Source organism: Nomascus leucogenys, chromosome 14, assembly GCF_006542625.1.
Source record: "Nomascus leucogenys isolate Asia chromosome 14, Asia_NLE_v1, whole genome shotgun sequence".
Taxonomy (NCBI): Eukaryota; Metazoa; Chordata; class Mammalia; order Primates; family Hylobatidae; genus Nomascus; species Nomascus leucogenys.
The window spans coordinates 33,468,134-33,494,590 of record NC_044394.1 but is presented as its reverse complement, the minus strand read 5'-3'; the positions used below and the strand labels follow the sequence as shown (position 1 = coordinate 33,494,590).

The window sequence follows — 26,457 nt, the reverse complement described above, 5'->3', positions numbered from 1 at the left end:
TGGGGGTTTTTTTTGTAGAGTTTAGGAGCTCTTTATATATTCTGGATATTAATCCCTTATTAGATATGTGATTTGCATATAGTTCTAACAGCTTTTTGGTCGAATCCTTAGGATTTTCTGCATATAAGATTATATCATCTCTAAACAGAGATAAGTGTACTTTTTCCTTTCTAATGCGGATACTTTTTATTTCTCTCCCTTACCTAGTTGCTCTGTCTAGGGTTTCAAGTATTACATTGCATAGAAGTTGCAAAAGTGGGCATTCTTGCCTTGTTCCTGATCCCAGAGTAAAAGCTTAGAGTCTTTCAACATTGAGTATGATGTTCACTGTGGGTTATTTACATATGACTTTTATTACATTGAGATAGATTCCTTCTATTTCTGGTTTATTGAGTGTTTTTATCATGAAAGAATGTTGAATCTTGTCAAACACATGACTATCATATGAGATGATCATATGTTTTTCCTCTTCATTCTGTTAATGAGATGCATTAATGAAATTGATTGATTTTTCTAGGTTGAATCAGCCTTGCATTCCAAGAATAAATCCCATTTGGTCTGGATGTATAATTTTTTAATGTGCAGTTGCAGTCAGTTTTCTATTGTAGCATTTTGTTGAGGATTTTTACATCAATGTTATAAGGGATATTGGTCTGCAGTTTTCTTGTAATGTTGTCTGGCTTTAATATCAAGGTAATGTAGAATGAGTTAGGAAGTTTCCCTTCTTTTTCAATTCTTTTGAAAAGTTTCAAAGAGACTGGTATTAGTTCTTTAGAAATGTTTTTGTCTGGCTTTAATATCAAGGTAATGTAGAATGAGTTAGGAAGTTTCCCTTGTTTTTCTTTTGAGAAGTTTCAAAGAGATTGGTATTAGTTCTTAGTTAGATGTTTGGTAGAACACACTGGTGAAGACATCAGGTCTTTACTTCGTTAGGAGATTTTTGATTATTGACTGAATCGCTGTGGTTAGAGGTATACTCAGATTTTATTCTTTTCTAAACTAAAACTATTCTTTTAGTTTAGGCTTGATAGGTTTTGCGTCTCTAAGAATTTTTCCGTTGAATCTAGGTTATCAAATTTGTTCGTGTACAATTGCTTATAGTACTTTTATAATTCTTTTTATTTCTGTAGAATAGGTGGTAATACCCTCACTTTCATTTCTGAATTTAGTAATTTGAATCTTCTTTGTTTTTTTCATTATCTATCTACCTAAAGGTTTGTAAATTTTATCGACCTTTTTGAAGAGCCAAGTTTTGGTTTTGTTAACTTTCTCTATTATTTTTATATTCTATATTTCATTTATCTCTGTTACAATCTTTATTATTTCCTTCCTTCTGCTAGCTTTGGGTTTAGTTTTTCCTTTCTTTTTCTAGTTTCTTAAATTATAAAGTTCAGTTGTTGATTTGGGATCTTTCTTCTTTTTAATGTAAGTATTTAAATCTATCAATTTCCCTCTTACTCCTGCTTTCTCTGTTTTCCATAGTTTTGACATGTAGTGTTTTTGTTTTCATTCACCTCTAAGTATTTTCTAACCATCCTTGTGATTTCTTCCTTGATCTATTGTTTGTTTAACAGTGTATTGTTTAATTTCTACAATTTTGAGAATTTTCTAGTTCTCCTTCTCTTATTAGTTTCTAACTTTATCCCATTGTGGCTGGAGAAGATACTTTGTATGATACCTACCTTTTAAAATCTATTGAGACTTAAACTGTGTCCTAATATATGGTCTATCCTAGAAAATATCCATGTGCACTTGACAAGAATGTGTATTTTGTTGTTGGATAGAGTGTTCTGTATATGTCTCTTAGATCTAGTTGGTTTATTGTGTTGTTCAAGTCTTCTATTTCTTCACTTATCTTCTGTCTGGTTGTTATATTCATTATTGGAGTGGAGTATTGAAGTCTCCAACATTATTATAGAACTGTCTATTTCTCCCTTCAATTTTATCAATGCTTGCTTTATGTATTTTTATGGTCTGTTATCAGATGTGTAAATGTTTATTATTGTTATATCTTCTCACCATACTGAGCAATCTATTAATGTATAATGTTTTTCTTTGTTTCTTATAGCATTTTTTAAATTTAAAGTTCATTTTGTTTGATATTAGTATAGTCACTCATTCTCTTTTGGTTACTATTTGTGTGAAATATCCTTTTCTATCTTCACTTTCAATCTATTTGTATCTTGGGATCTGAAGTGAGTCTCTTGTAGACAGCATATAGTTGGGCTGTTTTCTTATTCTGCCAATCTTTGTCTTTTTAATGGTGAGCTAAGTCTAATTTACATTTAATGTAATTACTGACAAGGAGCAACCTACTTCTGTAATTTGCTATTTATTTTCTACATACCTTACAGCTTTTTTTGTCCTCCATTCCCTGCATTACTATCTTCTTTTGTGTTAGCTGATTTTTTTGTAGTGAAAGGTTTAACTTTCTTCCTTCATGTATGTGTACATATATACTATTTAGTTATTTTCTTTTGATTACAATTGGGATTACATTTAATATCCTAAAGTGATGATATTCTAGTTTAAATTTATATGAACTTAACTTTAATAACATACAAATACTCTGCTGCTTTAACAGCTCTGTGCCCCACCCCTTTAAGTTGTAAATCTCTCAAAATTATACCTTTATATACTAATAATTTTTCATGTCTGCACAATTGTGTAGAAAACAAAATGTGAAATTACAAACCAGACTGATCATAACACTAGCTTCTAGACTAATAATTGTTTTTAAAATGATTTGTCCCTTAAATCATGCAGAAAACAAAAGGTGGAGTTACATACCATCATTATAGTAATTCTGACTTTTATAATTGTAGATGTATTTACCTTTGCTGAGATCTTTTTTTCTTCATATGGCATCAAGTTACTGTTTAGTGTCCTTGTATATCAACCTGCAGGAAGGACTCCCTTTAGCATTTACTGCAAAGACAGGTAAAAAACTCCTTCAGCTTCTGTTTATCTGAGAATGTCTTAATTTCTCCCTTGCTTTTGGAGAATATTTTTTTCTGGGTATAAAATTTCTAATTGACAGCCAAAAAAATAACACTTTAAATATATCAGATCACTACCTTCTGGCCTTCAAAGTTTCTGATGATAAATTTGCTCATAATCTTACTAAAAATCCCTTGTATGAGACAAATCAGTTTTCCCTCACTGCTTTCAAAATTCTCTCTTTGTCTTTGACTTTTGATAGTTTGATTATAATGTGTCTCGATGTGGGTCTCTTTGAGTTCATCACCTGCCACTGAACTTCTTGGATGTTTATATTCATGTCTTTCATCAAATTTGGGAGGTTTTCCATCATTATTTCTTCAAATATTATCTCTACACTCTTCTCTCTTTTCCTTTTAGGACTCCCACAATGAGTAAGCTGGTCCACTTAATGGTACCCCAGATGTCTCTTAGGCTCTGATCATTTTTCTTACATCTTTTTTCTTTTTATTTCTCATACTTGATAATTTTCACTGTCCTATTTACAAGTTTGTTGATTCTTTCTTCTGCCTGCTCAAATCTGCCTTTGAATTGCTCTAATAAAATTTTCATTTCAGTTATTGTACTTTTCAGCTCCAGCATTTCTTTTTGGTTTCTTTCTTATGTTTTCTATCTCTTGTTTGATATTTTCATTTAATGCATACATAATTTTCTTGACTTTCTCCACATTTTCCTTTAGTTTTTTAAGCATCTTTAAGATTTTTTAAAGTCTTTGTCTAGTAGATGTGCCATCAGGTCTTTGTCAGGAACAGTTTCTGTTGGTCTTTGTTTTCCCCTTTTAGTGGGCCATACTTTTTTGTTTCTTTTTATGCCTCATAATTTTTTGCTAAAAACTGGATATCTGAATGTAATGATATGGTAACTCTGGAAATCAGATTGTCTCCCTTCCTCAAAGATTTGCTGGATTTTGTTTGTTTGTTGTAATTGTTGTAGGTTGCCAAGGATCAGCCTGAGCTGCAAACTTAGAGTCTTCTTAAGTCTTTCCTGAGGCTGCACCTTCCCCTGGGCAAGTTCAATATCTTTCCAACTTACCCCATATATGTGGTTGCTTTTGAATGTCTTAGTCTTGAATGTCTGGCTCCCAAAATGGGAAAAGGAGAAAAATGAAGGAGACACAGGAAAAGGCACAAGCTCTTTAAATCTCCTGGAAGTCACCATGTGTTGCCATTTCTTTGTCTGTACCTCAGTGATCAGAGGCGGGAATCAGTGATCACAACATAGATCCCTGTTATTTGTAGTACAGGGTTCATTTTTCCCATTCTGGCTCCTGCACGTTGAGCACAAGCTGCTACTGGAATGTATGCACATCTGGAAAGCCTGCCACAGGGCTAGGGGTAGAGGATGTGTCATCACTATCGTGTTGAGAGCTGAAACTTACTGAAATTAAGTACAAGTCACTGTCCAAGCCTCCTTCTGGAAGTTGCCAGTTTTGATTAGACACCAGGGTTCCAAAATAGATACATCAGACAGGCTTGGAAAGAGTAATTGTTGTCTAGGTGGGGAGATAGATTCTACCATCTTCACATGATCCTCTGTGGGCTATGTTTTAAGGGTATAATTTCATTAAATTTAATGCATGTACCAAATAGAGATTCATCAAACATAAAATAACATGTTTTATAATAAGCTGGTTTACGGTACATTTAGAAAAGAAATAGTAAATATCTTAATGTAAAATTGTAGAAATGAGAGAGATTTGCTCCGTATGATCAAGAACGAGTCAATTTTTTCCACTTTCAACTTTTTAACTCAACCATTACCCCCACTCTTCTTTCTTGGCATTTTCTTATTGTATCAACTGTGAAACAAGCCAACTTGAAATCAGACCCAAGAGCAGTAGGTAGAAGTTGTACTCAGACTCAAGAAAAAGCATGCAAAAATTTCTGTTCCTTTTAATATATGGGAAGAGGTTTCAAAATACAAATAGATAAATGTAGCTAATTAATTGACTTTAACATTAAATTCAATTAATACATAGCATGTATTATGTTATACCCAGGATTGATGGATTGGCGGCGGGTGAGTTTTCAGAATGCCATTTTGAATTAACTTGCATAATTTTGAAAAGGAGAATCCGGTATGATATATATATTTTTTTATTTTGGAGTATTCTGCCATAAAAATAGCACTGGTCATTACAATCTTCCAGCACTTTTCTCTGAGTGATAAAAGATATTTTGGAAAATGTGGCATTTATGATCTCTGGGAGGAGGCCTGGAAAAGGAGGGTTGAGAGTTCAGAGTAACACAGGAAATCTGTGTTTATAATGCTTAAGTGTGTGGGTGTGTTCATGTGGGCAGTGCTGGAGAGAAAAAATAAAAGAAAATGTTTGCAAACCATTGCAGGCAGGAGTTGAACAAAAGACTCAAAGAGTCTATAATATTTATGAAATGTATTCAATATTTACAGAATATACTGGATTGAGGTTATCAAAAACAACTCTTGACACCAAAAGCACAATCCATAAAAGAAAAGTGTGATATTTGACTTCATCAAATTAAAACTAACAGAATGAAAAGCAAGCACTAAGAGAGTGAAAAGCAAGCCACAGGTTGGGAGAAAATATTTGCAGATCATATGTCTGAAAAAGGACAAAACTCAACAATAAGAAAACAAGAAAATTTTTTAATGAGCAAAATATTTGATCTGAGACTTTACCAAATGAAACGATGCCAAACAGCCTTAGTCATTAGGAAAATGTAAATTAAAATCAAGATGAGATACTACTACAAACATATTAGAATAACTAACATAAATTTTTAAAAAACTAACAATATCAAGGATCAGTGAGAATTAGAAACAGCCAGAATTTCTGTATGTGGCCAGTAGGAATATAAATGATACAGCCCCTTTGGGAAACAATTTCGTAGCTTCTGATAAAGTTAAATATATACCTATCATATGATCCAGCAGTAGCACTCCTCAATATTTACCCAAAAGAGATAAAACATTATGCTCAAACAAACTTATAAGCAAATATTTACAGCAGTTTATTCATAATGTCTAAAAGTTAGAGACAATCCCATTATCTTTCAAGTGATGAATAGATACATTCATACAATAGAATACCACTCAACAATAAAAAGGACAAAACTATCTATACAAGTAATAACATGGCTGAATCTCAAATGCATTGTGCTGAATAAAAGCAACCAGGCTTCAAAAAACACACATTATAGTTTCATTTATATGACATTTCGAAAAAAGCAAAAGCATAGAAACAGGTAACAGATGAGCAGTTGTCCAAGGTTTGGGCTGGGTGAGAGGGGCTGACTAGAAATAGATGAGAGTAGGATATTTTTTACAGTGGTGGAACTCTTGATTGTGGTGGTTGTTACGTGGCTATATGCATTTAACAAAACCCATCTAATTGCAGTTTAAAATGGTCAGGAGATCGAGACCATCCTGGCTAACACGGTGAAACCCCGTCTCTACTAAAAATACAAAAACAATTAGCCGGGCAAGGCTGCGGGCGCCTGTAGTGCCAGCTACTTGGGAGGCTGAGGCAGGAGAATGGCGTGAACCCGGGAGGCGGGGCTTGCAGTGAGCCGAGATTGCGCCACTGCACTCCAGCCTGGGTGACAGAGCAAGACTCCATCTCAAAAAAAAAAAAAAAAAAAAAAAAAAAAGTCTTACTGAATGACCATTTAAAAACATTGTTTTCATTTGCTCATATTTATTACACGTTTGTTACACAGAGCTGACATTCTCACCTCCCCCTGACCTTCAAATGTTTCCACAGATAATGCAAGTTCTGAATGAAAAAAATAAAGTGGTATTTACTATTCTACAGCGACTTGTTGAGGTAAGTAACCTGAAAAAACATGGGAACGTGGGAAAGACGACATTCAAGAGCAACATCAAGCTAAATCTACTCCAGTGATCTGGGAGTAACATTTCAGAGTGGACTGATAGCACCCCTTCATTTAGCTTGCTCTTTTCACAGGTGCTAGGGAAAGCCATGCGATGCCATGCCTGGCAACAAGCCCACACTGCTTCAACTTCCTGTGAAGAAAGCCCTACCATGATCCCCACCCACATTATTTATTTTGGTGACCCGAACAAACAAGAAAATGTAGCCAGTAGTGTTTCCTTCCATAATTCAAGTAGTACTGAGTTTTAATATAAAGGAGAGCAAGATGCTGGGCAAGTTGGTGTGGTTAAAGGCCCTGCACAGGAGTTCTCTTGTGGAAAGTAGCAGAAAGCCCACTAATGTTCAGGAGGTCTGGGATCTAGTCCTGATTCTGCCATACAGTAACTTGCTGTGTTACTATACGAGCATTTCACATAATTTCTCTACGTGTTTATTTTCCCATTGTCTTAGTTAATATCTTGGTTGCAAGAAACAGATACCAAATCAAGATGGGTTAATCTAGATACAGATAAATAGAAGGATAGATAGCTAGTAGTTCTCAACTAGGGGGTGGTTTTATCACCCACCCATCCACCCCAAGTGGACATTTGGCTATGTCTGGAGGTATTTTTGATTGTCATAACTGGGAGGATTGATGCTGTCATCAGCTGGGTAAAGTACAGGGACTACCCTACAATGCATAGGATGGCCCCCAACAATAAAGAATTATCTGAATTATTTGGATCAAAATAGTGATGAGGTTGGGAAACCCTGATATCTATCTATCTATGTGTCTATCTATCTCTTTGCATATATATTATGTATATAATATTTATGTGTGTGTAATTTTTAAAGCATAGTATATTATTTCACAAAATCTAGGGAAATTTGGGGGGGTTGGAAATCATGGCTCAGGAAGAATAGAAATCAAGGCAGATTTTGCAGGTTTTGAGTTCTCAACAGCGCTCAAAGGCCTTCCTCTTAGTGCCCTCTGATTTCCAGTACTCACTCACAAATGCCCATTCTCTGTGAACCTCACACTGAGGGGAAATGAGATAGACACAGCTTGAGTCAGCTGTTCATTCTGCTCTAGTTGGCTATGTCCAAGGGGGAATGTTCAAGCCAAAGATCAAGCCAGTGGCCATCCTTGGAGACTGGGTCAGGAGCCCTTAGAGAGGTGGAGTTGGGAAGACAGCCCTAAAGCAGCCCATTACATTTATCTGTAAGGTACCAATAATGCCACCGCTCCTCTAGAAACCTACTATCAAATAAAAGGCTGTAGGCCCCAGGGGAACTTGGAAACAGGAATGGCAGGTGTCTCCTTTAAATGGAATTCATGGTATTTCTCTTTTTTTTTCTACCTTGAAGAACAGATTTCATTTTTTACACTTCTATAAAACAAATGGAACCATGACTTCTGTTCCACAATTTCCATAGCTGATTTCATGAACTTTAACAAGTTTTCCTTATTTACAGCAGTCTCAAGCTTTATTCCCTTAGAGATGTCAGGACGTGGAGCGTAATTTTGCTGCCCCCTATGCTTTAAAGACCAAGTGAATTGAAAGAACAGTAAATCCCTGCCCCAACACAATAAGTGGGGTCCAGAAGGATTTTACGTGGGGTCTAAAATTCAATCAACCATTCACGGTCGCGTTATTTTGAAGCTAATGAAATGGCTGCCAGGAACCTGCACAGCTTGCCAGTGGGTAGCGCCAACCGAAGCCCATGCCAAACTTGGCTGAGTTTGCCGCCATCTAGTGGCCGCTCCCAGCGTCAGTTTACATCTCTCAATGAACAGGATGCGGGCCTGTGGCCGGCCAGGACCAGCCTTCAGCAGGCCAGTCTAGGATTTTCCCGGTTAGTTGTCGCTCTTGGATTGGTCCAGACCAGGAAGACTAATTATTACAGGATTACTTAATGAGGAGCTTTTCTGTACTTGGAAACATAAAGCAATGGTTTTAACCTTTGTGAGATTACAGGCCCCTTTGAGAATCTGCCTATATGCATATAATTTTTCATACAATTTCTAGAGGGTTTTGGGCTTACTGAAGCTAATCCATGGACAAAAAGGGAAAGACACTGAATATAAACCTGATACAGATGTTAGCTGGGTGTAATTGTCAGCCATTCTGAAGTCGTTTGGAACAGAAAGGGAAAATGGCAAGGGCAGGTGTGAGAATAGGAGGAAATCTACTGTTAACTGGAGGACAGTAAGAATCTCACTGTCCTCTAAAATGTGCCAAATGCCCATGGATCTTTAGTTGTACTTATACATGCTGTGTATCTCCACCTTAGCTTTCCACCCTTAAAATTGGTTCCTTGTTTTACATGCCTGAGTTTTTCCTGGCCTTTCCTATTCTCCTCTGGTTTTTATCCAAAGTCGCTAGAGGACCAACAATAGGTTTGGGTTGGGAGTGAGAATACTGCCTGGGATTAGGCCAGCACCCCCCATTGGCTGGGTGATTGAGCAAGTCCTGCACCCTCCCTGGGCTCAGCGTGAGGATGAGCATCCTTTAACCCCTCTTAGGATGGAATGAGACACTGTGTACAAGTGAAAGACATTGAAAGAGTCAGAAGCAGTATACAGTTTTTGGAGTCTGCAATATTATTCCAAAAACAAGTCCTAGGTTACTCCACAGGTAATTCGTGCTTAAAGCAGGTGAAATAAATGTCAGCTGGACTTGCTGGGAGAGAAAGGATGTATTGTCCTATTTTCCAGGGGCCTGTTGACAAGTGGCATTAATAACTATTATTAGTGCCTCCTTCTCACTACTCACATTATAAGCAAAAAGCTTTCACCTTTGGTTTCAGTAACCCCTTAACACATCACTTCTGACACTAATTCCCTCTGTGAGCAGGAGCTGGGGCCGGCCCGGCCTCCACCCTCTTCTGTACAGCCCTGACATCTGCAGAATCACAGACAGGTCTGCAGGGAACCGCAGAGAAGAAGGAATGCCTTTAACTAATTCAGGGCACTCAAACCACAACACACACACACAGACGCCTCTCACAGTGGAAGTACACATTTTCCAAAAATTAAAAACTGCTCGGCAGGGTGCAGTGGCTCATGCCTGCAATCCCAGCACTTTGGGAGGCCGAGGCAGGAGGATCACCTGAGGTCAGGAGTTTGAGAGCAGCCTGGCCGACAGAGCAAAACCGGGTCTCTACTAAAAATACAAAAATTAGCTGAGCGTGGTGACAGGTGCCTGTAGTCCCAGCTACTCGGGAGGCTGAAACAGAAGAATCGCTTGAACCAGGGAGGCAGAGGTTGCAGTGAGCTGAGATCACGTCATTGCACTCCAGCCTGGGTGATAAGAGCGAAACTCCGTCTCAAAAAAAAAAAAAAAGTGGCTTCTTGGGGCTGGGCGCAGTGGCTCATGTCTTGGGGAGGCCAAGGTGGGAGAATCACTTGGGGCCAGGAGTCCAAGACCAGCTGGGCAACAGAGCGAGACCTCACCTCTACAAATAAATAAATAAATAAATAATAAAATCAGCCGGGCATGGCGGTGCACGCCTGTGGTCCCAGCTACTTGGGAGGTTGGGGTGTGAGGATCGCTTGAGCCCAGGATGTTGAGGCTGCAGTGAGCTGTGATCACACGGCTGTACTCCAGCCTGGGCGACAGAGCAAGACCCTGTCTCTTTAAAAAATAAAATTTAAAAAAGGGCCAGGTTACTCAAAGCTGTACTATGGAATATTAAATAATGTTTTAATGTATATTTTCAGAGAAGAAAATTTTGCAAAACTCAAAACCACTACGATAAAGTAACACAATTGCAAACATTTTGGGAATGTGTTGCCATTGTGCTGTGGCTCTGGGTCTTAGCAACACTTATGGTGGCAGATCACAAACTTTGCTGCATATCCAGTCACTTGGGAGCTTAGAAAAGTTCGAATACCTAGACCACAGCCCTTGTTACTTAAATCAGTGTCTCTGGAGTGGAACCTGGGCAGGTGAATTTTTTTAAACCTCCCCAGGACGGCCACGTCTGGTAACCACTACCTCAGTGGAGCAGTTGAGAATGTTCAGCTCAAGCACTGAGGCTGCCTTTGCCTGATTCCCTTTAGCCCCAGGGTGACTGCTCTGATCAACGAAACTATTGACACTCGCAAGCACTGGGGTGTTCACAGAGAATAAATTAAAGGACATGAAAACTGCAAGATGGGAAATGGTTAAGAGGCTTATAGTGGAATCTAGGCTTGAAAGGGAGATAAGAGAAGTGGATGAATGTGAGATCCAGGTAGGAGATGGACAGGCCTGATGGTACAGTCAGTTGGGGTAGGGGGAGGTCATGAGGCCAAGAGATGACTCAAAGATGACCTAGTTCCTGGGATACAAGGTGGCAGAATGTCAGTCAGCTACATAATTTGCAGATCCCAGTGCATAATGAAAATGTAGAGCCCCTTGTTCAAAAATCATTAAGAATTTTAGGATGGTCACAACAAAACATCAAATTCAGCGTGGAGCCCTTCTAAGCATAGGGCCCAATGCAATTGGTCCTCTCTTCTGCCCACGTCCATCCTCCACTCGTCCCTCTTCCTTCTTCCTTCCATCTGCCTCTCCCTCACGCTTGTATGCTGGTGTCTCTCTCCCTCTCTTTCTAAGCTTCTCTGTCTTTCTTTCTTCCTCTCCCTTGCCTGTCCTCACCTCTAATCACAGTTACCCACTTAACCTAACTGCCCATACTACAAAACTGAGGTTTAACTTTCATGTTTGGATTCCTGAGTAAGGCTGCTTTTCCCGGGGCCCCTGAGTCTGAAGGATTTCTTTGCCCACACTTGACTTTCAGTCATCAAGAAGACTTTGATTATAGGAGCAAGACATACCCCTTGTAGCTCTGTTCAGCAGTCTAAGCCTTAATGACATAAGCCCTGACTGCCCTTGGGGATAGCTAAATGCTCAGTCACCCATACGCTGTTCCAAATTAGCTTCAGAAACCGAAAGCCCCACTTCCCTCTCCATAAGAAAGTCAGAAATATCTCTCTCTGGACCAAACCGTTGTTCAATCACTAATAAAGACAGGAAAAAAAATGCTTCGGATTCATTTTAACTTACTCAATTTCACTGGGCTGGAGAAAAGTTAACAGGCCACAGGCTATTCCACAAAAATCTCTTTGGTACCTGTAATGTGCCAGAAACTGTTCTTGGCAGTGACTATCTAAAAGTGCACGAAACAGGCAAAGCCCTGCCTTCAGAAGCTTATGATCTAGTGCAAACATGCAAAGGAATGAGATTGTTTCAGGCACAAATAACAGTATAAAGAAAAAATGTAAGATAATGGGATAAAGAGAGATTGGAGTTGCAGGGGCTAATTATAGCTAATTATACTAGGTGCTAGAGTCAGGAAAGACCTCTTTGAAGAGATAATATTTGAACTAAAACTGGATGGAGTGGAGGAAAGGCCATGATAAGATCTGGGAAGCACATTTCAGGGAGAACAGCAGACAGGCCTTGAGGTGGTGGCTATGAGCACTGGATGTTCAGAAAACTGTTAATAGAAGGAGAGTGCGGCTGGGACACAGTGTGGGAGGAGCAGAGGACTACAGGTGGGTGGAGAGAGAGGGGCAGGGGCCTGATGCCATGGGCAGGGATCATGAGTTTGAATTTAATCCTAAGTATGCTTAAAATTTTAATGAGGAACTGACATATTTGATTTCCACTTTTAAAAGATGTTGAGTCTGGCCACCGTGCAGAAAATACATGGTCCAGGACAAGAGTGGAGGCAGGAAGCCAAGTCAGCTAACTATTTCCTAGACTAGGCAAGAAATGGTGGTGTTACAGCATTGAAGATAATGGAAATAGTCAGATTAAGGACATAAATTGGTGGTGAATCCAAAAGTCTTTTCTGGTGGATTAGATCTGGAGTGGAAGGGGAAAACATGAATAGAAGATGACTCTAGGTTTTTAGCCTGAGCAACTCGGTGAATAGTAGAGCCTTTTGCAAAGGGCAGGTGAACTGGGTGTGGGAGGGTGGGAAGAGGGATGATTCAGAATTCTGTGTTGGACACACTGGGGGAGGGAAGCCTGTGAGATATTCAGGTGGAGATGTGGGGCCATCCAGAACCCAGAAGAGAAGTTGGAGCTAATGTACGAAAGTTAGGGTAGGACTTAAAGCCATGGAAAGGGCTTTAAAGATTTTAGGGTTGGATAAACAGAAGAGGACAGGGGGACTGAGCCCTGGGACCGGGGCCAGCTTCACAGAAAACCTGTACAGTCATACAGGGCTCCATGCTTAGATGGTCCCTACACTTGGTTTAATGCTTTGCTGTCACTATGTTGAAATTCTTAATAATTTTTGATCAAGGGACCCCACACTTTCATTTTGTACTAGGCTCCACGAATGATGTGGCCAGTCCTGCTTGGGACACTTCATTGTTAAGAGATCTGGTAGAGAAGGAGACTTCATGAAAGCAGACTCAGAAAGAGTAACTAATGAGGTGAGGGAAAGCCAGGGGCATGGTGTGAAGGAAGTCTACAAAATTTTTTTCAAGGAGAAAATGCCTGATTGTGTCAAATGCTGCAGGACACTTGAGTAAGATGAGGACAGATGCTTAATTGGGCTGACTGATGAGTGAGAAGGAATCAGGAATCACTTACATTTGAAAGCCTGTGTCAAGAAGATACATGGGGGTACCTGTCTTTTCTTTTTTTTTTTTTTTTTTTTTGAGATGGAGTTTCGCTCTTGTTGCCTGGGCTGGAGTACAGTGGCCCAATCTCGGCTCACCACAACCTCTGCCTCCCGGGTTCAAGCGATTCTCCTGCCTCAGCCTCCCAAGTAGGTGGGATTACAGGCATGCGTCACTACACCCAGCTAATTTTTTGTATTTTTAGTAGAGACGGGGTTTCTCCATGTTGGTCAGTCTGGTCTCGAATTCCCAACCTCAGATGATCCGCCTGCCTTGGCCTCCCAAAGTGCTAGGATTACAAGCGTGAGCCACCGCGCCTGGCCCTGGGGGGGTCCCTGTCTTTAAACCCATGCCCCTTCTCCCTCCATCTCCAGTTCCATTTTTCACAGTCAGGGACCTCACACACATGAATGTGGACACCCCAGCCCAGACATCTGAACTTTGTTCTGGGCCTCTCTGCAATCAACCATCTGCAGAAAAACCACTGGGAGGTCCTAGGAAAACATTCTTGCAGCTCCTGGCCATCTGTGTAGGGAATTTCACAATCTTAGATGGTCTAGAAGGCAGGCAGGGCACAGGGTCTAGGTGGGCATGTCCCCTTGACCAGACTCCTTGCCCTGTGAGGAGGAAGGAGTACAGATGGAGCAAGAAAAGAGCAGGACCCTCTAAAATACATGTCTCCAATGGATGCCCCTGTTGTCCAGGCCTATGGGCAGCACTGGGGATAAAGATGTGGGTAGACGAAAACTTTTGGTGGTAGGAAAATTGAGTAATTCTCACTTAGTTGTACATATTTTTCTCTATGAATGTTATCAGTGAGAGTGACGGCAGAAGGAAGTGTTAAGGCCTTGAGGAGAAAATTAAAAAGTAGGCGTAAAAGTTTTGGGGAAAATGAAAGTGAATTTACCAGGTATGTGCTATAGTTTAAATGATGGTGTCCCCTCCAAAATTCATGCTGAAACTTCATCTCCAATGCAACAGTATTAAGAGGTATGGCCCTTGGGAGGTGATTAGGTCATGACAGCTCTGCTCTGATGGATGGTGTTAGGATCCTCATAAAAGGGCTTGAAGGAGTGGGTTCACCCTCTTCTGCTCTTCCATCATGTGAGGTCATGGCACTCCTCCATTTTGCCCTCCCATTCCTTTCTGCCATGTGACACCACCGAGACAGCATCATCTACAAGGAATGAGCCTTCACCAGACACGGATCTTGAAAGCACCTTGGTCTTGGACTTGCCAGCCTCCAGAATTGTAATAAATAAATGTCTGTTCTATATAAATTATCCAGTCTCAGGTATTTAGTTATAGCAGCACTAGTGGATTAAGACAGTAGGCGTAGTAAGCTTGTCTGGCTCTGTTGAGTGCCCACCTCAAATGACTGGTCATAAACTCAAAGTGAATCCAGGCACCTCAGGGGTGATTTTCTCCAGCGACGTTCAGCTGTCCAGTTACAGGCACTAAGAAGGTGGATTATTGGGTTTAAACAGGGTTAGGGGTTATGATGAGGAAAAATGGCCAGAGAATTTAAGGGTGCATGTTCAGTAGTAGATTTAATGCTAGTTATGAATCTGAGGTAAGGAGGACTTAATGGGGTGACTGATAGTGAAAAAATGGTGGGACCAATGGAATGGAGGCTCACTGAGGTAGTGTCAGAGAATTGCTGGAGTGGGTGAGCTGGGCACCTAGGATGTGGTGGGCACAGGGTGGGAAGTGTGAAAGTGAGATTTCAGAGGTGGTACAATTATAGGGGGTGACATGGTTTATTTATGACTATGAGTGGCTAAGCTGGTTGGAGGAAGTATTATCTAACAGCTCTGCAAAGGAGGTGGAACTACCGGCCCCATTTTTCAGATGAGAAAACTGAGACACAGAGACATTAAAGTGACTTGCCCAAAGTCAAAGAAGTGAGAAAAGGTTGAGCTGGAAATCAAACCCAGGCCCATCTGCCTTTAGGGGCCTCGTTGTCAAAGACTGCCTACTACATTCAGGTATGGCTTCATAGTTAAGTCAAGTGTCCTTTTTTGTTTTTCTTTCAGGAAATGATTTTTATCTGGAATCTTACTTTTTATCTGTGAAGACACAAAGTTGACTACATTATCAATCACTTTCATTACCAGGCTGGGCATTTCAGGCCACAGAAGAATGAGATTGGGATAATTTTGTGCTGGCCAAAAAACTGGTTAAATCCAGGGTTTTCTGGGGAGAAATAATGAAAATAGACCACATTTATTGGTGGAAATGCAACTGCATTGTCTGCGGGCACTCTCTACTGGCTCTAAATCAGAATAACAATGTGGGATGAGAAGCTTGATTTGTGGCTTTTTGGAAGGAGCATATAGACTTGAATGAACATGTAAAAACTTGGCCCTTGTAGATATCTAGGGACTATGGCTCCAGTGGGGCAAGAAAAGTTTTTGTTACAGAACAAACCCTGTGTCAGCTTTTTAAAAGTCACAGTCACAGTCACGCTGCATATGTCTAATTCCCTTTAGTGAGACAGCCCCGCTTCCTCAGAGTGTCTCTAATGAGACTGTCAGAATCTTAATCTTTTTCATCTTCTTACATTCTGAGCCTAATAAAGTGTCCAGCACATAGTAGGTGTCCAATAAATATGTGTCAATCAGAATAGAAGAAAAATGAGATAAACGGTACAATCTCGCGGAAGGGAGAGGGACTACTTGTACCTGGGTAATTCAGGAAGCCTTCCCAGGACAAGCTGGGTGGTGGCCATGGTAATGGGGAGGGAGAGGTAGAGTTGGAAAAAAATATATATATCCAGAAAGCAGGATAGCAAACTTAGGGGCCAGATATAGGACCCACAAGGGTAGGAATTTTTGTGTGATTTTAGAAAGAAGTACCTTGCAATACACTGACAGATGTGGCTCCCGATCTTTCTGGAGAAAATGTGAGCAAGACTAAAAGATTTCATAAAAACAGATGGAGGAAGCTAGCATGACAGTTTCAAGGAGGCTGAAAAATGAACTTGGAAAGATTTCTAACCATGAGTACTAAAAAGAAAGAATAATGACTCCAGGTTTAAAGATATTTTCTCCTAAATCAGTTTTTGCCATAAATTGTGTGGCTTCTCAGGAAATTCAATTCAAGAAACATACAGAGCACCTATCACAATTACAGCTTTGTTTCCCTGGGCCTAGAGATCTGATTTGAGGGTTACTTTCCTGGTTTTCACACTGAGTTCAATGTCCCACAAACCCCCTGAGTCCCAGACAAATCAGGCCAGCTGTCACTCTACCTGGGAAGGAGAATGAGGAACGCTCAGAGGAAGAAGATCAGTGCCAAAATCAAGATCAAACAGGTTGGTCTCAGGACAGAGCACAAGGGCTGAGCTGAGAATGGACTGGAGGTGACAACTCTACATCTGCTATCATCTTTACTCTGAGACGTCTGCATAAGGAGATTCCTCACCCACTGGTAAAGTGGATTTCTGGCTTCTGAATGACCAGGTGCATGGAATCAAATGCAGAATGACAGTCAAAGGGGAAGAATGCATGCACAAGAATCTTTGGGTAGCAACAGCAGAATTGAGGACAAGAAAGGCGGGAGCCTCATTTTGAAAGTCTTGCTCTTCCCCCACAATTATATCTACAAACAATGATCCGAAAGAGAATGGTAGGCCAGGTACAGGACTCTTACAGCTAATAGGAAAAACTGCTCTGCCACTGCTGTAACCCACATGTAAGTGATCACAAGCAGTTAAACACTGAGCCCCTGAAGCCCAAACTATCAACTTCCAACCTCACTTCAGTGGCCAGAGGTACGCATGACAGTAGGAGATGGTCGGCAGCTCTGGAGAAGGAAGCACTAAGTCATGGAGGAGGGTCTCCCACAGAGCAAACAACCCAGAGTCACTCTTTGCTTACCCAAAGCAAGGAAAATTTGAAGAACTGCTCCTGTCATAGCACAGAGACAATGACATTTCTATAGCAGGCATTCTGCAGGAAACTTATCAGAAGCTATCATTATCCTTATTAGAAAGTCACAACTCAGGCATTTTACTGATTTGGAAAATAACTGGCAAAAACAGACAAACAAAACAAAGCAAAAAGTAAGAAAACAAGAATAGCCATGCAGACAAAATGGACACAATTCACGCAAATTGAGAAGGAAGTGAATATACGGCATTTGGAAGCATAAAGAGTAAGAAACAGAACATGACCAGTCAACTGCAGACCAGCATGTGTGCTGTGAGCCAGGAACAGACACTGGGCAGGAAAGGATATATCTGCCGATGTTGTAAAGACCATATGTCTAAAGAAAAGAATGAAGAACTAAACTTAATCAAGACAAACAAAACCCTGGCACTGCTGGCTGTGGTTTTCACCAATGACTTGATTCAAAGGAATTGATATCAGATCTCCATTGTAGCTAATGTCCATGACGATAATGATAATTACTAGTGTTTATGAAGCACTTACTAGATACCAGCTCTTATGCTAAAGTTTGACATAGATCATCTTCTCTTATCCTCACAATAACTGCATGAGTTAGCACTAGGATTGCACTCATTTTACAGTTGGAAAACCTGAGGACCAACGTCACACAGTGACCAATCAATGATACTGGGATTCAAATTCAGGCAATCTGGCCCCAAAGCCAGTTTTTAACCACTGTATGACAGCTGGCTCATTCCATTATGGTTAGTTTACACTTTGTCAGAAAATTATTTTTGTAAACTTTATAAAATTATTTTAAAATATTAAAAAGTATTCACATCAGACTCAGGAACTCTATATCTTAATGCTTCCTCTTTCACTTTGAAACTCCAAACCAACAAGGAAGCAAATGGTTCAGCCACCATTGGCCAAAATTCCAGCAGTGGAGTATCGCAGCCCCATCCAGAGCTGAGATCCTTGTGTGCATGTTTTGGGGGTGGATGGGTAGTACGGTGTGGAAAGGAGAGAGTGCAGCAGCTGTCACCTTAGTCAGTCACAGCTTAAGGAGAATAGATGGTGGTAGCAAAGTTAAGCATCACTTTTAGAAAGGTGGAGGGGTGGTGAGGGGTGCTTGCAGCATGAGAGGCACAGCAGGGCAATGCTGCTTAAGTACCTATCACATACAAGTGAGCAAATACATGTTTTATGATGAGTGACTCAATGAGTCAATGAAATGAAATGACTGGTCTGAATGTACTGAAGATTGCATAATTTTATGTAACTCTAGGTAAAGAATATGAGTGGTCATGGAAATGTGTTTTACTTTATGAACTAAAAGAAATAACTTTCAACATTTTAATATTCCTTGAACCCTTCTTAGATAAATTGCAATGATCAGTCACAACTAAAAAGTAGGAAATCTGAAGCTGAGTGTGGTGGCTCATGCATGTAATCCCAGCACTTTGGGAGACTGAGGCAGGAGGACTGCTTGGGCCCAGGAGTTCGAGACAAGCCTGGGCAACATAGTGAGACTCCCCCATCTGTATTTTTAAATAATAACATTTTTTAAAGTATGGAAATTATTTGCAATGAGCACATAAACTCCGATCAAAGACAAAGACTAAAAGTAATGCTAATCAAATGGGCGTTAGATTTGATTGATTGAAGTTGTGACTCAGCTTCAAATTTAGCTCTGCTTCCTGGCAGCCAAGACAAAGAGGAGAACACAGTAAGTTGCACTCCTGTCTTACTAGAAAGGAGGAAGCACTGCAGTCCCTCAAAGAAGACACAGTTATTTTCTGAGCACTGAATTCCCAAGCAACTTTCTCACATAGAGTTATACATAGAAGTCGCTGGCGTCCTCCATTCTTCATTCTCATTTTTCCAGTACAATTAGGAGCAGATTTCGCGAAATCCTTACTTGCAGGAAAGCTATAAACTGAAGATATAACATTAAAAGACAACTCAGTGAGCCCTATTCTGTGAGGGTAGCAAGATAATGTAATCCAAGTACAGCTTCTAGTCTGATCTGAGGTTGGAAATGAGACTGTCTATACAGAAAGGAAACAGATGTTTGCTGAGCACCTAACATATGTCATATGCATGAAATATTTTCTTCCTTTCAGCATATGTGTTACTAGTCTCATTTGTAGAAGCTAAGCAACTTGCCCCAGATTCACTGCTGTTTAAAGCAGAGTCCCAAGCTCATGCACACTTTCCTATACCACACGTCCTCCTTTCTTTCACAATTTTTATCAAGAAGAGTCAATGGACAATTTAGCCCCTTTCTTTGGGCGATTTGAGGTTATTCTCCCCAGTGAGGGCCTAGAGTGCTGGTGTTATGTACCGTATTAAGAACAACTCATTTTGTTCAAAAGCCAAAGGATCAGTTAGTTGTGGGGTTGACTCATATCTGCATGTTCAGGAATGTTCATGGCTCTTATCTAAAAGGAAGTCCATAGTATTGAGAGCTGTAAACTTCTCTGTTTAAATGGCCTGGGAAAGGATTATTATACTCTCTCTCCAGTGAGCAGAAGACCTAGAGACTCCCCGTGGACAAGATGTTTACACTGTGACCAAAGCATGGGTAGGAACTGGGTGGTGGTAAGGGAGACCCAGATGGAGAGAGGGCTCCAGGCAGATGAGAAAGAGCTGGAAGCTACAGAAGGGAGGATGTGGCTGAAGTCTCCAGTGTGCAGCAGGAGAAGGGAAGGTGGCAAGAGAGAGGAGGGCAGGTAAGCAGGGCCAGATCATAAAGACTTTCCATTTAATTCCTTCATGCAGAGGGTCTATACATAGTATAAAGCCTTCTGCTTCTCCAAAAAAGTAGACACAATGTGAAGTAAAATCACTGTAAGAAAGTCAGCGAGTCGGGGGCCCCTCAAGAACATCTGCACCTAGATCTTAAAGAAGGTGAATGGCAGTGATGGGAACAGGGGTGGTGGGGCCAGAATTCCTCTTAGGCACCATCTGGGATTCCCATAGCTGTTCTCATCACAGTACCTCTCTTACCGCTTTGCAGTTGTTTCCTTGTCTCTGCCCCCACTGAACTGTATGCCCTACAGGACTGTCTTCATATTGCATATTTAGCTCAGCTTCCTGGCAGCCAAGACAAAGAGAACACAGTAAGTTGCATTTCTGTCTTACTAGAAATGAGGAAGCACTGCAGTCCCTCAAAGAAGAAAAAGTTATATTCTAGGTCTGCCAGACCTATGGGTATCACTTTTTTTCTTTGCAAAGTGACTTTTGGTTTTTAAACAAGCTTTCAAAGAGAAAAAGGATGATGAGTAAAGCATAACACAAGAAATGTCAATTATTTTCTCTCTTTGTAACTTTCGTATCTCAGTTCCTGTCTGGGGACTCTACAAAATTTCCATGCCATCCTCTGTGACAGAATCCCCACAATCTGCCTGTGCCTCGCTGTGGCTCTCCGTCATGCTCTTCCAGGTACTAGTTGGTCTCAATTGCTGTGGCCACCAGTGGGACTTTGCTTCTGGTCTTTACTCCCTCCCGTCTCTTGTATCTTAACACAAGTTCAGACCACTCGACTGGGGTGCACCTTCATGCAAGATTCTTTCCTCAAGCTGCCTTGTGTGTGATAGGACCATTTTCATCAACTTACTTCTCTCAGTTGGTCCCAGCATCTTTCCAACACCCCCATAGTGGGCCTTACTCAAAAGGACCACATTCCAGCTGGTGGAGTCTCCATAGAGTTCTCCCATTGGATGCTACATGAAGATACTTCATAACTGTGAGGTGTGAGACAGGGAGATGGCAGCATTACCATTAATGAAGTGACTTATAGTGATGTATACCCATGGCAGGGCCATTGGGCATCTTAACCCTGGCCTAGTTTCAGACACATAGGCACCAAGAACCATCGAGCTAGCCTCTGCCCATCCAAGTGCACAGTCTCAGACAAAGTACAGAATCTAAGTTGACCTCATCTGGCATGTACAGGGGGAATTTTGTGCATGAGTGGATATAAAACCAGGTCCTGTTTTCCCATCACCACTTAGATTGGTCCCCACTCTGCTGCTGCTGCAGAAGGCCCAGAGGTGACATCAGTCCTTTTTCCTCAAATGGCCAGAAGGCTGTTGGCCTGGGCAGCAGGAAGCATGCACTTTGTGGAGAGAATTTAATTTATGCCTAAATGTTAAGTCAACAGCAACATATGGACAGACATTTTTACTTAAACAACCAATAGCAATGTAACCTCTGCATAAAAATAAAGTGGGCCCTAGAAGGAACAGTTCCCTTGTGTAGCTGTTCACTGTCTAAGGAAGGCCATGTTCATATGCTTTTTTTTTTTTTCTTGAGTCTTGCTCTGTCACCCAAGCTGAAGTACAGTGGCATGATCCTGGCTCACTACAACCTCCGCCTCCCGGATTCAAGCAATTCTCCTGCCTCAGCCTCCCAAGTAGCTGGGATTACAGGTGCCCACCACCATGCCCAGCTAATTTGTTGTATTTTTAGCAGTGACTCTACTTGCATGTGTGGGGACCTTTACCTACCAGGGACCGGGGGCTACTCATGGAAAGCAAAGACTTCGGGCACAGCAAACAGACCACATTCAGTCCATAACCCAGGCTGGTCTGGTTAGCATATAGTAAGTTTGGTAATGAATTGTAAAGAAAGCTCTCACCACTTTCTGATGTTCAGAAAGCTGAACATCAAACAAACACAAATCAGTTCACCATGGGCTATATAGTTTCAGGATTCTCCAACCTGGGGAACCAGCATTTCAGTGTTCAAATAAGGCACAAAATGTGCTCAAGTAGACTGGCCTGGTCATTGGGAAGCCATGTAACTCTTTCAAGAAAGCCCTGTAACCTGGGACTAGAGGTCCAGAAAGTCTGGACCTGTCCTCCAGTGATGACAATTCAGTTAAAAAGGCACATAAATTAACAAGCAAAATATTTGAGTAACTGCGTGAAGGCAGTGAAAGGCTGTCATGATTCTAAAACTGAAAATGATAAAGGATCAAAGGACGAAGTGTGTGCTCTTGGCTCCACCTCAAGTCAAGACTGTTTGCTCTGCATTTTCCTTTTTCTTCCAACCCCTATTCCCACCAGGATCAATAGGTCAGATGCAGGAAGGTCTGTGACTTTTTTCATCACTGCATGAAAATCTGTCAGACTCATGGTAGTGGACTCAGGTGAGTCTGCCATCCAGCAAGACCCTCTTCAGCTCTCAGATGGAAGTGCAGTGGAGAGTCCCTCCCCTCGCTCTCAGAGACTTTCACTTTCACTCCAGCTCACAAGATTCTGGGAAACTGGAACCATAGCTCATTAAAAAAAGCTAGGGCCGCTTTCCTGGGTCACATTCTGGGTCAGTGTCTTGCTATTTCACCAAGTGCCCATTCTAGTGTCCTTCCTAAGCTATGGCCTGGCTCCCTGAGGACAGATCTCAATAACAGCCTCCAAAAAATTGAGCTACAGAGTGAATAGTGAGTTAATATTTGGGTTCTAGTCCCAAGTGACCTTATATTCCACCCTTTTGGGGATCATCTACTCCAGGAGTTCTCAATTAGAGAAGATATTACCCTCACCCCCATCCCCAAGGAACACTTGGCTATATGTAAAGACAGTTTTATTTGTCACGACTGGTAGTGCTTGGGGGATGTTACCATCACCTAGTCGGTAGAGGCCAAGGATTCTGCTAAACATCCTATAATCCGCAGGACAGGCCCCACAACAAAAAACTATCCAACCCAAAATGTCAATGGTATCTAAGTTGAGAAAACGTTAAAACCACAGATTGTCAGCTTTCCTGACATAACTCCCAGTTCCACAGGTCTTCCTAATAGAGGTAAATTTCTTTAATATATTAGTAAGCCAGTTCCTACAGTTACACCTGGACACAGGATGCTGGAGAGGGGACTGGAAGTCCTGTAACTGAGTCAAGGGCTCTCCCCCATCAGAGGACTCAGCTTGTGATCTGAATTCTAGTTCATGTGACACTTATAAATGCATCCTACTGTCGTCCAGTCCTTCAGGGTGACAAAATTGTAGATAGCATGGATAATGACAAGGGCTTCTCTGTATTTCATTATGTCCTTATTATTATTTTTTCATTAAGTAATACTAAATAACATCATCTGCTTGTTTTTGTTGGCTGAAGCATTCATTCAGCCAACAAATATTTATTGTGTGCCCAGTTAAGAACAAGCACTGTGCTCTATACTAGATGGGTGATAACTGTCTGCTGGGGCTAGTGAACATACACCACAGTACCTACAGCAGGAGTTCTTCCTCGGGTGAGGATGAAAGTGTGGGGTGCTTGTTGAAATGCAGGATCCTGGGCCTTCCTCCAGAGATTGTGATTTTGTAAGGATGGTGCCCAGAAATCTGCATTTTTAGCCAGCACTTGATGTGAGTCTGATATAGGTTATCTATGGGACCAGGCTTTAAGAAACATTGGTAAAAATCATGAAATTCACTCAATCAAATCCCAGACCTGAGTATATGCAGTCTTGAGCTCTAGTGTGGTAATTTCCTATATCTGTGAAAAAAATCATTTAACTATTAATTGTCTCAACTTTCTTGTTTTTTAAACCAAAGGAGAGTAAGACCCTAATAACCTGTGTTCAAACATAGGTGGAGAGAAGGCAGAATGACCTTATTTATGTAGAAGCAGGACACTTTCAAAGGAACAGAACCGTACAATTTGTATGACATAGATTGAGCATTAGCCAAGTACATTTGTATCAATGATAGGAGGAAAATCTCTTGCTTATGTAAGAGGTATGAACACTATCTTTTCTCTGAACTGACCTCAGCATACAATCATTCATAGCTTGATTAGGGAACACTAATCTCTGCTGGTTATCAAGATAAATGGCTTCTCTGATTACTCTGTTTTCTTTCAAATCCTTTCTCAGACCTACATCATTAATGCTCCGCCTGTGACTTTTCAATGGAGCACTTATTTTAGTAGCACACTTAACCCCATTAGAGGTTCAAATCTAAACCTTGTTCTAAGCAAAATTCCTCCAAGCTGTTAGAAACACCTTAATACTTATCTATATCTAATATCAAGGAAGTTATCTCATGTATGGGCGAGATACATAAATGTAGGCAATAGTTTTCAGCCCGATTGCTCTGACGTGAATTACTGTGACCAATTTAGCAATAGAAGAAATCTATATAAAGAACTTCATAATGAATATATAGATTAAACTTAATGTATCACTATCATCATTAGAAGGACAGAGTATGGGTTAAAGGCCACACTATCTCAGAAAATATGCCAGTCTCCCTTAAAATAATAAAAAATACATCTATTTTCCAACTCATCTAAGAATTCCCTCCCATTCTGTTCCTTTAATTATATCTTTATTATGTAAGGTCTTTATTATACTTTAGTACTTTTTTATGTTCCTGTCTTGTTTTTGTTGTCTACCTTTTGCTACTACCTTTTAATATACCTTGACTCCTGGGCTCACAAAACAGAACACCCATTGAATTTACTTACAGATTGAGCACCTCAAAAGACTCTAGTCTTTGTGCTCCTGTTCAGAACCATTCAAAATATGGATGAGTTTCCAAACAGGAAGGAAATGGAATATGCTAAAAACTCACAGTTTTCTGTGTAATCTGTAGCCTTAAATCATCCGAAGTACCCCAGATCCTGCACACCAAGGAGTTCCATCCCACTGTTTTGTCCAAATGAAAGAGAACCCCCTCCCAGCATTTTAGAATTTGGACCTGGAATGCCAATTTAAATGCAAATGGTCCCTCAAACTCGGATTTGCTGCGAGATCCATTTTTAAGTAGACTATGCTCCCTGCAGACCAACATGCAAATGGTGCTCGAGTATACGTAGGAATCACAGAGGCAACGAAAAGACACCAACCATACCTATTTTCGCAGCCTCCACTTTCAGGTTGAAATCCCAGTTCCTTGGCAATTTTAGGGACATTTTGCTTCCAATTTAAGTGAGTAGTTAGTGAAGCGGTGAGTCTGTCACAGTTTGCGCCCTTCTTGTCCTTTGGCTCTTTCTCTCTGTTTTTGTGTCTGTTTTTGTTCCTCCTGATGATTGCTTCACAGGCAATCTTAGGCTTGAGGTTGATTTGCCAACGTGTCTCCTCCTTTCTCTTAGATGAAAGGTCCATCCATCTGTCACTGGAGGATGGCACCCAAACTCCCCCAGCCTCCACCCTCAGTCCCACAGGGGCTAGCACCCTGCTTTTCTTGCTTTCAGTTTTACCAGAAATATCCCAGTTGACACTTCCCTCTGCGTCATGGGAAGCAAAGCTCCTTTTCGAAAGAATCTCAGGCCTCACTGAGTTGAGGTCGTGATAAACAACTGCTGCCTCTCGGTTGTGTGTGTGTGTGTGTGTGTGTGTTTTAACTGTCTGCTTCCTTGCATTTGAGGAAGTGGGTGGCTGTTCAGTGAAGATGATACATTATGAGCACTCTTTCTTGAGAAAATGGTTTTTGGAAATGCTTGAAAAACCAGAATGGTTGCTTCTGTTATAAAAGCCTACAGTTTTAATTAAAAGAAAATGTCCAAACTCCCATCAACTACTTCAACTCTAAGCTCTCCTCTTCCTCACCTAACGGATCAAGCATCCAAAAATGGTCAGAAAAACAACAAACATTCCCCCAAAGTTATCTTCTTTTAAATTCTTCCTGCTGTAAGGACCATGTCACAAGCTCTCCAGCTGCTCAGGATAAAATTTGCAAGTGATCTCAGCCTGATGTAGGGAGGGTTTAGATGTATTTGGCTTAATGAATCAACTTAAGCTAGGTCAACCCACTCACATATCCTAAGGGTTCTTTCACATTGTACACAGGGTGTGGGCTTTAGAATCGGGGTGTGTGGGCTGTCATACATGGTGTGGGCTTCCATTTGCTAGCTCTTCAACTTTTTAACAAGCAACTGAATCTTTCCAGACCTTAATGTCCTCATCAGTAAAATGGGGTTGATAATAACCACAACTCAAGGGGTTTTTGCAAAGGAATCTAGTGCAGAGTTTGACACAGAGTGGTTGCACCACAAACATTAATTCAACCTTTATTCTATTTAGTTCAGTTCCGTGACAATCTTTCATGTTTAACTGGGTCAGCCTAACCTAGTGA

The 26,457-nt window shown here is 40.9% G+C and overlaps 1 protein-coding gene across 1 annotated transcript in view; it reads right to left on the bottom strand.

The window, feature by feature from the left end:
• The window catches only part of ARHGAP25 (Rho GTPase activating protein 25), a 91,680-nt gene extending 65,997 nt beyond the window's left edge, over positions 1-25,683 (bottom strand). The window contains exon 1 of the mRNA XM_030827850.1: positions 25,234-25,683. Within this exon, the coding sequence (XP_030683710.1) occupies positions 25,234-25,294 (61 nt within the window). The 5' untranslated portion in view covers positions 25,295-25,683. The remainder of the gene's footprint in view (positions 1-25,233) is intronic.
• Positions 25,684-26,457: the final 774 nt, after the last annotated feature.